At 29.9% G+C, this 12,669-nt stretch overlaps 1 protein-coding gene across 3 annotated transcripts in view; it reads right to left on the reverse strand.

Moving 5' to 3' along the window:
- The window catches only part of LOC108687545 (sodium-dependent dopamine transporter), a 26,902-nt gene extending 14,556 nt beyond the window's left edge, over positions 1-12,346 (reverse strand). Inside the window, exons 1-2 of one of the 3 annotated variants that reach the window (XM_018193371.1) lie at positions 11,674-12,346; positions 2,494-2,667 (exon numbers count right to left, since the gene is read on the reverse strand). In XM_018193371.1, coding sequence (XP_018048860.1) covers positions 2,494-2,667; positions 11,674-11,818 — 319 coding nt within the window. In that variant the 5' untranslated portion in view covers positions 11,819-12,346. Of the gene's footprint in view, positions 1-2,493; positions 2,668-8,794; positions 8,811-11,647 lie in introns of those variants that run through there. The other 2 variants (XM_018193369.1, XM_018193370.1) reach the window with 2 other exon arrangements.
- Between the last annotated feature and the right edge of the window lie 323 nt (positions 12,347-12,669).

Here is a 12,669-nt window from a genome sequence, read left to right on the forward strand (position 1 = left end):
TACTACATATATTCATTTTTAGTCTCTTTTTTCTCAAAATTGAAATCAATATGTCTGATTATAGAATTATTTAGTATCGAAAATGATGGGATTCTTTGCCGAAGCTAAGTTTAAAAAAATAAAAGTTTTATATTATTTTAAACAAATTTTAATTTTTTACCATGAATTTCAATTTTAGGTTTAGCTACCAAAATACTTAACAAATTTACAAAGACTACATTTGATTAAACATACGCGAAAAAAAATTAATTTCTGAATGTTCCAGAAATCATATTGATTTTATTAATATTTTGTTTCTGTGTGTAAATCTTGTATTAGATAGCAGGAGATTATTTGTTGTCATTTTGACGTCTTTGATTAGTTTATCATCTGAAATATATTAATAATATGAGAAAATCACAAGAATATTACTTCATAATTTTCGTAGATTTGTTAATAATATATTAGATTGTTTGTTCCAATTTAATCATTAATTTTATTACTTTTGATTCGCATTATTATTATTTCAATTACTATCCCAAAACTTATTAAAAACGCCATAATTTGAGTTTTGAATTATCTAAAATTCTTCAATTTTATCATAGATAACTTAAACATAATGATTCTCTTGTAATAATAATCTAAAATTATTAAATGAGATGTTACATAATATTAGGTATTTAAATGGAAAAATACGAAAATATTATAATTCCTCAATTATATTTTTAAAATAATTGTAATAATAATATCTCCAAAGATATGTGCAAAATAACTTTATTGTCATTGTACAATTATCCTTCTTCTATAATAAGGAAAGGCATGAATTGATTGCAATACGAGAAAGATAAGCTGCTAATTATTACACTACAAGAAATCCGATAATTTATTCTAATTTATTTGCAATATTAACGTTAATTGATAAATCATTCTTTCTTAATCTTAAAGTGTTATGCAAATGTAATGTTAGTGTATATGAGGCGTGTATGTGTGCGGAATGTTTGTATATGTACATGTTAATTATTTATAAAATCTGCATACGCAGGCGATACAATATATATTGGATTAAAAAAAAAATTTGTAACGCTACTTCATTTTTATCATGTTTTAAAAAAAAAATTTGGCAGTTATATATTATTTAATAAAACAAAATTTCAGCTTTAAGAATTTGTTTTCTAATTGTGATACGATAATTTTTAATGATGGAGTTATGAACAATCAAAGTCAAAATGCTTTTTTTATTTAATCTACTAAATTCACAGAATTATCAGAATTCTTTTTAAACAAAATGAATTACTTCAAGTAAAAGAAATTCGAGCGATGACCGCACAATTTTAATCGTTTTCACACTTGGCTGTTCCTGTTAAAAAATGAAGAAAAGGCTTAATATCGTTATAAATTCTCCACGATTTATGAAGCTTCTCGCCCTGTAAATTACTACTCCTCTATAATTGTAACTAATTTGGGCACCAGCAGAGATGCTGTTGTCGTTAGGAATCTTTGCCGAGCGAAGTCTAAATTCCGAGGTCATTTTCTGCGAGGTAAATGCCAATTAGCCAACCGGTTAGCATGGCATTGCTTGCCGGCTGGAGTACATTACTCGACGACGCGTAACACCCAACCCTCGTCACGTTAACTTAACAGCGAAATAACGTCTGATGATGTTACGATGCAATTGACGAAATTTTCCCTCCACATATGAGTATATTGAAAAAATGAAGCGGATTTTCCCGTGCCAAGCAAATCGCTACGCAAAAGAATGTAATAAAAAAATAGAAGAAAAACTAAGAATGTTAAGGATGTTCGTGAAATTGAAGGAAGACAGTAATTTTATAATTCAGCCATTTGTACCTTTCCGCTCAATTAATTTTGAATTTAAATCTGGCCGAGAGCGACACTCAACTGTAATGATGAATAATGTTTTCCATGATGTAAATAAGTGATTCATAATGAAATGTTTTCCACATTGACACAGGTATGAAACCCGTAACTCTGGAGATGGAAGAATAATAATTACACCCCAGGGCGTAGTGTTTTAATATACACTCTTAATGTAAATTATAATATCAGTTTCCTTAATCAACAGAATCGACTAATTTTTCATATCTCGGTTTCAGAAAAGGAGAATCATTCTGTAAATCGAGACAAACGCAGATGGAACCAACTATAATTCTGATCGGTGATTTCCAATCCCGTGTATTCTTGCGCAAAGCGCAAAAAACGATGCGTGAAATAATGCCAGTTTTCGCGATCAATGATGCGAAAAATTATGAAGCTCGTGAAAGGCGAAACGTTTGCTTAGGCGAAATCGCGGTTCTTGTAACAAATACGAGCGTTGGAATGAGGTAATGGGGATGAAAAGGTGGATTATTGAAATCGTATTTCTGCCACTGCATACGTCAATGACAGGGAGGAGCACTCAACTTGTGCGAAATAATCGAAAATAAACCGCGCGGAAATCGCGTCATACGTTGCAATTGCGCTCGCTCGTTCTCTCAGACAGATATATGTACTTACCACCACCATTTTTGTAGCAAAGGTACGGGAATCGCCACACATTAGCGAGATCGACGGCGAACCCGATAACCGATAATAAGAAATCGAGTTTTCCCGACCAAGTCTCCCTGCCATCACCGGCGTTGACATCCTTCGCAGCATTTTTTATCACCGTCGACGACATCCTTCCGGTACCTGCAAAGTAACAGTAATAAACATGCTATCTCTGACTCATAATTACATTCCACAATGTCATGGGAGAAAAATGTGATTGCATAAACACGAATAAATTGGAAACATGGATTCAAATATCAAATTTCAAATTCAATCACAGAAAGATAATAAATCTGATACTTATAATTAAATCTATTAAATATTCTAATCGAAAAATTCAATTACAATAACCAGAATTCTCATTAGTGTGATTGCACTTTGTTAGTATAATCATAATGTACGAATAATAATAAAAGTGCAATAAAAACATCAGGTGTTCCTATAAATATAACGTAATCATTTAAACTTTTGCCATTAATCAGACTAGACCTTAAATCTTAAAAAGCAATGTAAAATCGTCATTAGAAATTTTCCATCGAGCAGAAATTGAGTCCAAATGAATTCAGTCGCCATTATATGCGCAATATTATATTTTGTATTCTTACATCATAACTAAAACATTTTTCTTACTAAAGTTCCTTAATTTATTAATTTATTAATATGTTCCGAAAGTTTAATAATTGTCCAATTGAGATAATTGTTGAAATATAATATTGTTAAAAAAATATTTCGCATTCTGCAACATAGCTAGATTGTATTTTACGTCATCAATAATTCATTTCTTAAAAGTATCAACTTATATTATTATTACTTTCTATTTGATTTGAGACTCCTAATTCTTTTACTTTTTTATTATTACTATATCGAATTACAATTCGAAATTTTCCCTTACTCTCAAAATTATTAGCTTTTCTTTTTCATTAATAAATTAAAAAAAAAGATAATTGGAAATGTTTTTTATCCTGAGCCGAAAAAAATAATTATATTAATGTCGGATAAAAGATAGTACTTATATTTTGTTTAAGAGCAGAATTAAAAACACATGAATAAACGATGAATATATATTTCTCTGGGAAATTTAGAATTTAAAACGAGCTTTTCTTAAAAGCAAGAGTCTTGCTTGTGTAAATCAATATAATTACGTAATCTTAGAAATACATGGCTTATGAACGAATGCATAAATCTGCATGCCTACTGTGCTCGGAATTAGGCGCAAGGTCGCGAATGTGTGAAGAGCGAAAGGAACCGAGCGAAAGGAACCAAGAGAAAAGAAAGTGTAGTACAAATAGGAAAGCGAAAAGGAAGGATAGTGGAGAATGAATGATGGAGATGGAGATGGTAATAAATATGGAAAGAAAATCGGCAATTCGACATACGTGTGCATGCGAATGTATGGTTATTATATTATTTATTTGCGTGTTGGCATAAAATATATATGTGTATGTTTGGAAAAATTTACTTAAAAATCTCAAAAAGAAATTTAAAACTTACAGTCTGAGCACACAAATTGTCGTAATATCTACTTAAACTTGAGTTGTAGATGTAAGCAACGCACAAGCTTTGGCATATAATATGTAATTTATTGCCGTGTTTCTTGGAACTCTCACGTCAAACTTGCGCCAAAAGTATGTGTTACTTACATTTACAAGTCTAAGTATTCTTAAGTCTAAGTAAGTGTTACAACGTTTCTTCACATCCTTATTTACATAGAAAAAACTTAAAAGAAAACCTAAAAAATGTGAGAGGTAAATTTAGACATTAGAAATTAATTTTTATTTAAAGTAATATTAAAACTTATTTAAGAAAAACTTAAAAGAAATTTAAAAATTGTGAAGAATAAACGTCAACAATTTTAAAGTTTTTAATAAATTGTAAAATCATAAATTTGTTTAAATTCAAGGCAAGATCTCTTTAAATGTAAAGAAGCTCGCCATTAAAAAATTATTTCATTAAAACATGAATGAAATTACATAAAATTGTACCTTTTATTCTAAATTATTCTATGGATTTTATTTATGAGAAAATGCAGCACCTTCGCATCTAATGGCGATGTCGCGTACCGTTCACTTGAACTTTATATTAATTTAGCCTTACTTTAAAACTTAAGAGCGTTTCAAAAATTCTAGATACAATGGAAACTTTCAATTTTTTTTAAATTTTAAAGTCAGTCATGAAATACTTTAAAGTTCACAAATTATTCTGAATTAATCTTTTACACTTTAAATTATCTCAAATTTTTAAAAGTAATTCTTAATTACTTTTAAAAACTTTAACGTCATTTAAAAGTAAATTTTTCCAAGGATATGTGAGAGAGAGAGAGAAAGAGAAGGATGAAGAGGAGAGAGGAGCGCGTCGCGTGCGCGACGGGGCGCGGCGCGGGCGCGTGTAATTTGGCGACGACAAGTTATCGATAGCCCTTCAAACGACAACGCTCGACGCCCCCAACGAGCCTCATTGTACCCCGTGACGGGTACCGGTCAAACAGCGTATATTTCAAAGGCGATCGCGGGCGATCCGGCCTCGAGGGGCCACTCGACGAGGGGTTTTCTGTCACGCGCACTGATCCACGCTTATCCACGCAGACCGACCCAGTTAATTGATATTCGGCGGTCGCGGAAACACCTACGGATGCGCGAAGATGGACGATGACGAAAAATCACCCCCTCGCCACTGCCGTCGCCGCGTTCGTCGCGAAATCGTTCGCACGCGTTTCCATCGCGGCATCAGAAATCGGTTCGCTGAGAAAAAAATCTAATTGATATATAAATGAAAATAATGAATTGAATAATGAATTTAAAATCCGAGTAAAATTAGATCAGCACAACATTTAATTATAATCATCAGCTAAATAAAACATCCGTATAAATTAAATGCAGTCTATAAACATAAACCGATTAAAATATACATATCCATATAAGAGCGAATATGATTTCAATGTTATTTGCTAACATTTTTATTATTTACTTTATTTTTAGTAAATTTTTTTAATTTTCAATTTTTGTTTGTGTGATTCTTGAATAGTACATGTTCGTTAAATAATGTTGAGAACAGTTTTCACGTAAAATTACATGGAAAGAATGGTTTTGTTGAAATATTTAAAATTTTAGCTAGATACAAATCTGAAAATAATTGTAGGCTCCAATTGGAGATTATATGTATAGGTTGACATGACGAATCAACGAGCGATCTGTTTGGAGTTTTCATGCGTAAGATCGATTAGGACAACTGATTGGAGAGCGAGGAGCGAAGAGTCAATTGGTATAAAAGCGACAATGCAATAGATATGAAATCGAAGCGAGAAAAGAATTATTGTAAAGAGTATGAGAGAAGAAATTAATTAAATATAATGCTTTCTAACAAACGATAATTTATTTTAAATAAACTGAAGTTATTCCTTGTATAATCTTCTTGGGCTTTTAATATTGAACCTATATAATTTTGTTGTCATCAAAACAATTATATAGGATACTCAAACTGATTATAAAAAATTTTTGACAGTATTTCTCATGTTTGAAATTCGTATAAAATTTTGATGATTCAACAAAATTATTTTCAGATTTGTATTTAGCTAAATTTTTAGATATACTTGAGCAAAAATGTTTTCTTCTATGTGTAATAAATGTAATAAATAAATTATTTATTACATTTATTATAACGCATAGAAGATATTATTTAATTGCTTTATAGCTTTCGAAAAATGTTATTATTAAAAATATTATATTTTTAGATTATTTAATCAAATTTTGTTACTCAATTTATTAACGTATCTATCCTGTTTATTTATCACATCAATTATAGTGTTTCTCTTATAATAAAATGCTAAACATATAAAAATCACTAAAAAAAAATAAAAAAATTTGGCAGAAAAGAATAGTCAACTTAAAATATTATCTAAAAAAGGAAAAGAGTATGTAATAGAAAATTTTTTCTTTTTATTTTTGAAGTGCGAACAATGACATTTCACTCGATGCGTCATTAAATCTTAACAAGTATTCCAATTTGTTTTAACGATGAATAGTTAAAAGAAGATATAAGGATAATAGTTAAAAGAAGAAGGAAAGAAGTGATACAAAAATGATATTCTCTAGAAATCGAATTTACGTCGACATATTCTTAAAGCGGGACCCTCGCGTCTTTATTTAATCAGGGGCCGGTCTTTTTCCATTAGGAAAATCTCTCGAATTCAAGGAAGTATGAATTAATAAGCGTAACCGCGATCAGATTGCAAAGATAGTGAACCACAAATGGTAATATATTCACATGCACACGAGGATAAATAGGACAATCGCAATGACGCGGAATCAATCGCTGTTGAGACATCACATTTTTTTTCGACGATTTTTTTCTATCGCATTTTTAAATTGGCCACACCTTAATTCTTGCATCAACGCGAAACAAGTCTCATTTTCTTCTTTACTTAACTAGTATAATGCGATTGTCCTTAAAATACTCAGACTTTTTATTACAAAAGATTTTTATTCTGTCACACTTTTTAAGAATTGTAAGTGAAAATTTAAGTTATAGTTTGAAAAATTTGATATAATATCAGATTTTTATTTCTATTACGTCAGATTTCTATTTTAATCTATATTTTCTTTTACATATTTCTTTTCTTTTTTAGATAATATTTTAAGTTGACTTCTTTTTTATCAAATTTTCTCATCTTTCGTTTTGTTAAAATATTAAATTTTGGCAACGCCCACAAATTTTTTAAGATTAACTTATAATTTTATTTCAAATAAGTTATTTATTATGAAATATCTTTTGCCGACAACTACCATAATTAAAATAAATATTGCGTGTCAGTCTTTTCTGAAAATTGTAGAAAAAATCAAATTCAATCTTAATAATCATCTAAATCATTCGCGATGCAATAATTATATTTACTCAATTACATTCCAAAAAACTATATGAAAAGTAAATAATAATAAAAAAATATGTTAGTAAAAACCAAGAAATCTATTCATAAGTAAATACGTAATATATATTTTTCAAAAAAATATATACATATATAAAATTTTACCTATGCTTTAATACTGTACTAATATATTAAAATTTATTGAATTTATTGAAGATAAGTAATCTTACAGAAAGTTTCATAATTTTTATATTTTTAATTACTTTTAAAATTATACTGTCATAGCTGTTTATGTACATCAAATCCAGTTAAGAATACTTATTATTTCTTTAAAAAAAAATATAAAATTAGATAAGCATTATTCAATTTTGATATATTATTCTGATATATTATTCTTTTAAAAAACAATCAGAGATTTTGAAATAACATTGAAATGATATCGTATGAAATGCATCTGAGATAACATAATTTAAAGATGAAAAATACATAGCATTTAATTATTCGATTTGAAATACGCATACATGTGAATACATAAACAAATTCTAAGTACCAATTGTTGACACAAAATCTATTATGCATAAAACGCATAGAAAATTATTCCTGCATCGCAATAATTTCTATAAATATTCGAAAAACTATTAATATAAAAAATATTTATATATCCCTCCATAAACAGATTAATATTTCTTTAAATCAATCAGATGCATTTTTATCCCATTTATTTGCGAAATATAATATACAGTAATAAAATAGTGATAAAATTATAAATTAAGTCTTTTCACTAGCATAATACTTGTCACAATTTTACAACTTTGATTTTCATCAATACGAAATCCTTTTTTTTTTACACAATGCTTATTTAATCTAAAAATTACATCAGTTTAGTATAGTAAATAAATAAAAGAACCACAAAAACGCTATAGCTTTTTCACGTTTAAATAAGTTCACGAAAAACTTAAAAAGACCATACGCGCAATCGAATCGTGAAATGATTATCGTCCTTCACAAATGCAATCTTCGTTAATTCTTTTATTATGAGACATCTCGTAATCTCTTTCTGCATATTATTTATAGAATTTTACAGAAAGCATCTTAATTTTATTTTAAAAAAGTAGGAATTTCTCTTTATACTATTTGCAACATGTTCATCGCATCAAAAGAAAATTTCGCAACAAGAAAGAAGAACATTTATTTTTTATGCTATTCGCCAAATTCTCATATTCACAATTTTTGTTAATAAAACTTATAAACTTATTAAAAAAATATCTGTCAAATCGTACGAATCTAAAAACATGACGATATCTTTGTGTCGTCGTCTCAAAATAAAACACGAATTTCTGTTTGACAGGATAGGGATCAGGGCCTGGATCTAAAATCACGATGTGAAAAAAAGAGAAAGAAGGGACCTACCGCGATGATTTTCCCTCGTCTTGAGTATTAAAGATCTTCCACTCTTTTCTTCGGCGAATTCATCTATCGAGGAAAAACCCGAAGTGCCGCGATCGAGACGGACGGTTAATCGGGCACGATTCGCGATGGAACTAACTGTTTGCGAGTAGCGTTCTAGTCTCAAATATTTAAACAATAGCTAAGCAAATGTGGTAAGGTAGTCGACGAATATATAGGAATAGTGGGAGAGATCTGTTGAATTCGAAGAAATTAACGACTTCGGATGGGAAGTTTCCTGCGGCGGAGTTTCCCGAGAATTATGAACGTGAAACTAATTAGATTTTCTTTTAATCAGCAATTGAATCTTTAAGACAACACTCAATCGACTCGGACAATGTGTCGTGAATGATAAATGATCGTTTCATTGCCGAGGAGTACATCTTCATAATTGTTGATATCCTTTAATGGATGGACATGCGTTTTGAAGGAGTACAGAAAACATTCTAAAAGCTGTGAAGATAATAGCCATTATCACGATGATACGAGGACAAAGAATCATTGACATTTTAAATCACTCTAGTGACTTTTCAATCATTCTTCCCACATTAAGAGAACGCACAATCAATACTGCTTGATTAAGAAACTTTTACAGTATTATAATTTAATATAATATACATTAATATAAAATAATATAATATACATACATCGGAATATTTCTTATTTTATTAGTGTTGATTGATAGATATTTTTTTCATATGAGAGAAGTGTTGTTTCGAATTAGAATGGCACAATAAAACGGTAAACTTTAAATTTGTATATGTTTATCTGTATATGTATATATTCTTTAAATATTTTCTTAAATAATTTTTTTTAATTATTTTGTGCGCATGGATTTGTGCGCATGGATAAATTATTTAAAATATAAACGTACAATATTTATAAGTTACATAAGTTATATATAAGTTACAAGTTAAAGAAGGGATAAATATAGATTAGACCTTGGTACCTAATGATATTTTATGTATGTAAATAATCGTAAATTGAAACTAAAAAAAAAACATAAATTAAATTTACCGTCAATTTACTAATAATGCTAAAAAAGACTAATAAATATCTTAAAGCACTACAAGTCCTTAATAAAAAGTATTTCAATATACTGATTAATTAATGAAATATCATCAGTTATTGAATAATTAATTAGCATATTGAAACATTTTTTTCTAAGGGAAGACTTTATTGCGAAAAATATTATGTAATATTACAACAATATATTTTTTCAACAATATTGTTTTAAGATACTTATTAGTCTTATTGAGATACATCATTATATTGATCAATTGATATTATTATTTCAGCTCTCGCTTATAATTACTATCATGTCCAATAATAATCGGCATCTAGTTTATATAACTAAAAAATGTATTTAAAATTTATAAAATATTATCTATTATATACTAAGATCTAATCTCAATCATATTTTGCCTTTTTTTATTTATTTAATTCATTTATATAACGGTCCAGTTTAATTTATTGTTTACAATTTATTTCATTCTTTTAGCCTTATTTCATTCTTAGATTTTTTTATCTTGATTCTAATTATAAACTCTGATCAGTTTGATATCTTGAGAATTTTAATTTGAATTCTTGACAAAAATTTGGAGCGCAATTAATATTCACCGTAACTTTTCAATAGCGATACTTTTTTTAATTCAACAATAAAACGGCTCAAAAAATTTATGGATAATCTTAAATACATAAAATTATTCAGGATTCTATTTTTATTACATAAACTATGTGGAAAGTCATGTTTTATTATTTTCATGTTATACTTTTTATTATATCAAACCATTCAATCACTTCAAAATTCTCAATTATAAATCAAGAATTATTATTATTATATGTTCTAAATTATAATTAAAAATATAAAATGTCGATGCTGAAAAGTAAAATAATTATAGAGTAAAATTATAATTACAAATAATATTTTTATATGAAATTTTTTATTTAAGTATGAAACTACCGCAAGATATATGAAATCGATTAATACTTAATTTAATAATTAATTATTAATTAATAACATTCGATTAATAATTAATAACATTCGTGGATAAAACTAAAAATTTTCGAAAATAATTGATTTATAACAAAACAAACATTTCACAAAGGAAATGTAGCATCGTATTCGTAAACAAACATAAAAACATAAAGTATTCAACATGTTAACGTTCGATTTTATGATTTATTGAAAACATGCAAATAAATCTAACGTTGTATAACAATTTTCCAGGAAATCCTAAATTTAGGATTTCCCGGAAAATCCTAACATTATTTTACGATTAATATAAAATCTAAATGCATATCGAAAAATTATGATAAACGGCGAAGAAATCTATAGAACCTATGCATTTTTAAATTGTATACACACGACACTATTCGAAAATTCATGATTGTATCAGGGGATCATTGTGTACTTGAAAGGAAATTACAAAAATGAGTAAATTCATTAGAATATTTATAATTTCATTGGTCAACATCTAGTGAACTTGTTCGCTTTTACAATTTCCATCTCATCTCAAGATACACAATTGATTCCCAGAATCTAAAATAACGATCATTCTTTAAAATACGTACAATCACGGTACCATCCAATTTTATTCTTTCTTTTTCTAGTATCGTGTCCGAGAAAAAAATATTTCATTTTTAAAAGATAAACAAGAGAATTCGAATCACTATCCGAAGATTGCGAACCCATCGTCATCGATCTGCCCGTTGGGGACGACGGATGCGTTCTTAGCCGCGGAAATTTTCTCGAATTGAGTAGCGTCGCTACGAGAAAGACGGAATGCAGGAGGTAGGCGGGATGCGTGTACTTACCGAGTGTCGCGCCGAAGACGACTAACGAGCGACGGTGTTGCCGTGAATGTTGCAGCTTGGCGAGACACCGCGACACTGACCGCGCGGCTCCTCAGTCCACGGCAGGACTCCCACGACGAAGACTCGCCACAGGGTCAGAAGTAACTCGAAACTGGTATCCGTCAGACCCATGCCCGATTAGCGCGTCGTCGTTCCTTTTCTTGCCCTTCTTTCCTTCGCCTTCGTCGACACCCCTGCGTTTCCGTGTCGAATTCTAGAGTAGATTTCCTTCTTTTCGTGCGTTATTTTACGTAGAGGAGGCGATGCTATTTGCCGCGGAAGAAATGCGCGTTCGAATCCAGATGGTTCCCGCGAGTCACTCGCGTTATTCTACTCGAGAGAGTCCTCGCGCATTCCGATGGTGATCGGCGGAGTGGTGAAGTGGAAGGAAGAAGCAAGATCGCGAAAGGACGTTTAGAGATGAATCGCAAATTTCGAGACGTTCTCTAAATACGCGACGTGTCGCCCCGTCGCGAGTTACTTCCAGCGGAAGAGCGCGTACCGTGTTCGAGGAAGAAATTTGCGTTCTGTTCTCTCGCGAGAGCAATCGAACAAGCTAAGTTAAAGTTAAGGAAAAGAAAAAAGAGGAATGGAGATGGGGATGCGAAACGGGGATGCGGTAATATTTTTTTTCAGCACAAACAGGGGAACCTTGTCGCAAAGGATCGAAAGAGCGAGTGGCGAATTTTAGCGCCCGTCGGCGCGTATATACGCGCCGTGGTCACGTGGTGCGCGACCGCGACCAATCACTGCAAGCGCGCATGCGCCGTCGCACGATAGGAAATTCTACACACGATAATATCGATAAGAAGTCACTTTTCTAAAAAAAAGGGGGAATGGAAAACATGTTGCATATACATATATGAGTTTATTTTTCATTTATTATCATATATTAATTAATATTATTTTACTAATATTAATTGAATTAATGTATATATAAATGTACATATAAATGTACATATAAATTACATATCATGTATAAA

Source organism: Atta colombica, unplaced genomic scaffold (assembly GCF_001594045.1).
Source record: "Atta colombica isolate Treedump-2 unplaced genomic scaffold, Acol1.0 scaffold207, whole genome shotgun sequence".
Classification (NCBI taxonomy): Eukaryota; Metazoa; Arthropoda; class Insecta; order Hymenoptera; family Formicidae; genus Atta; species Atta colombica.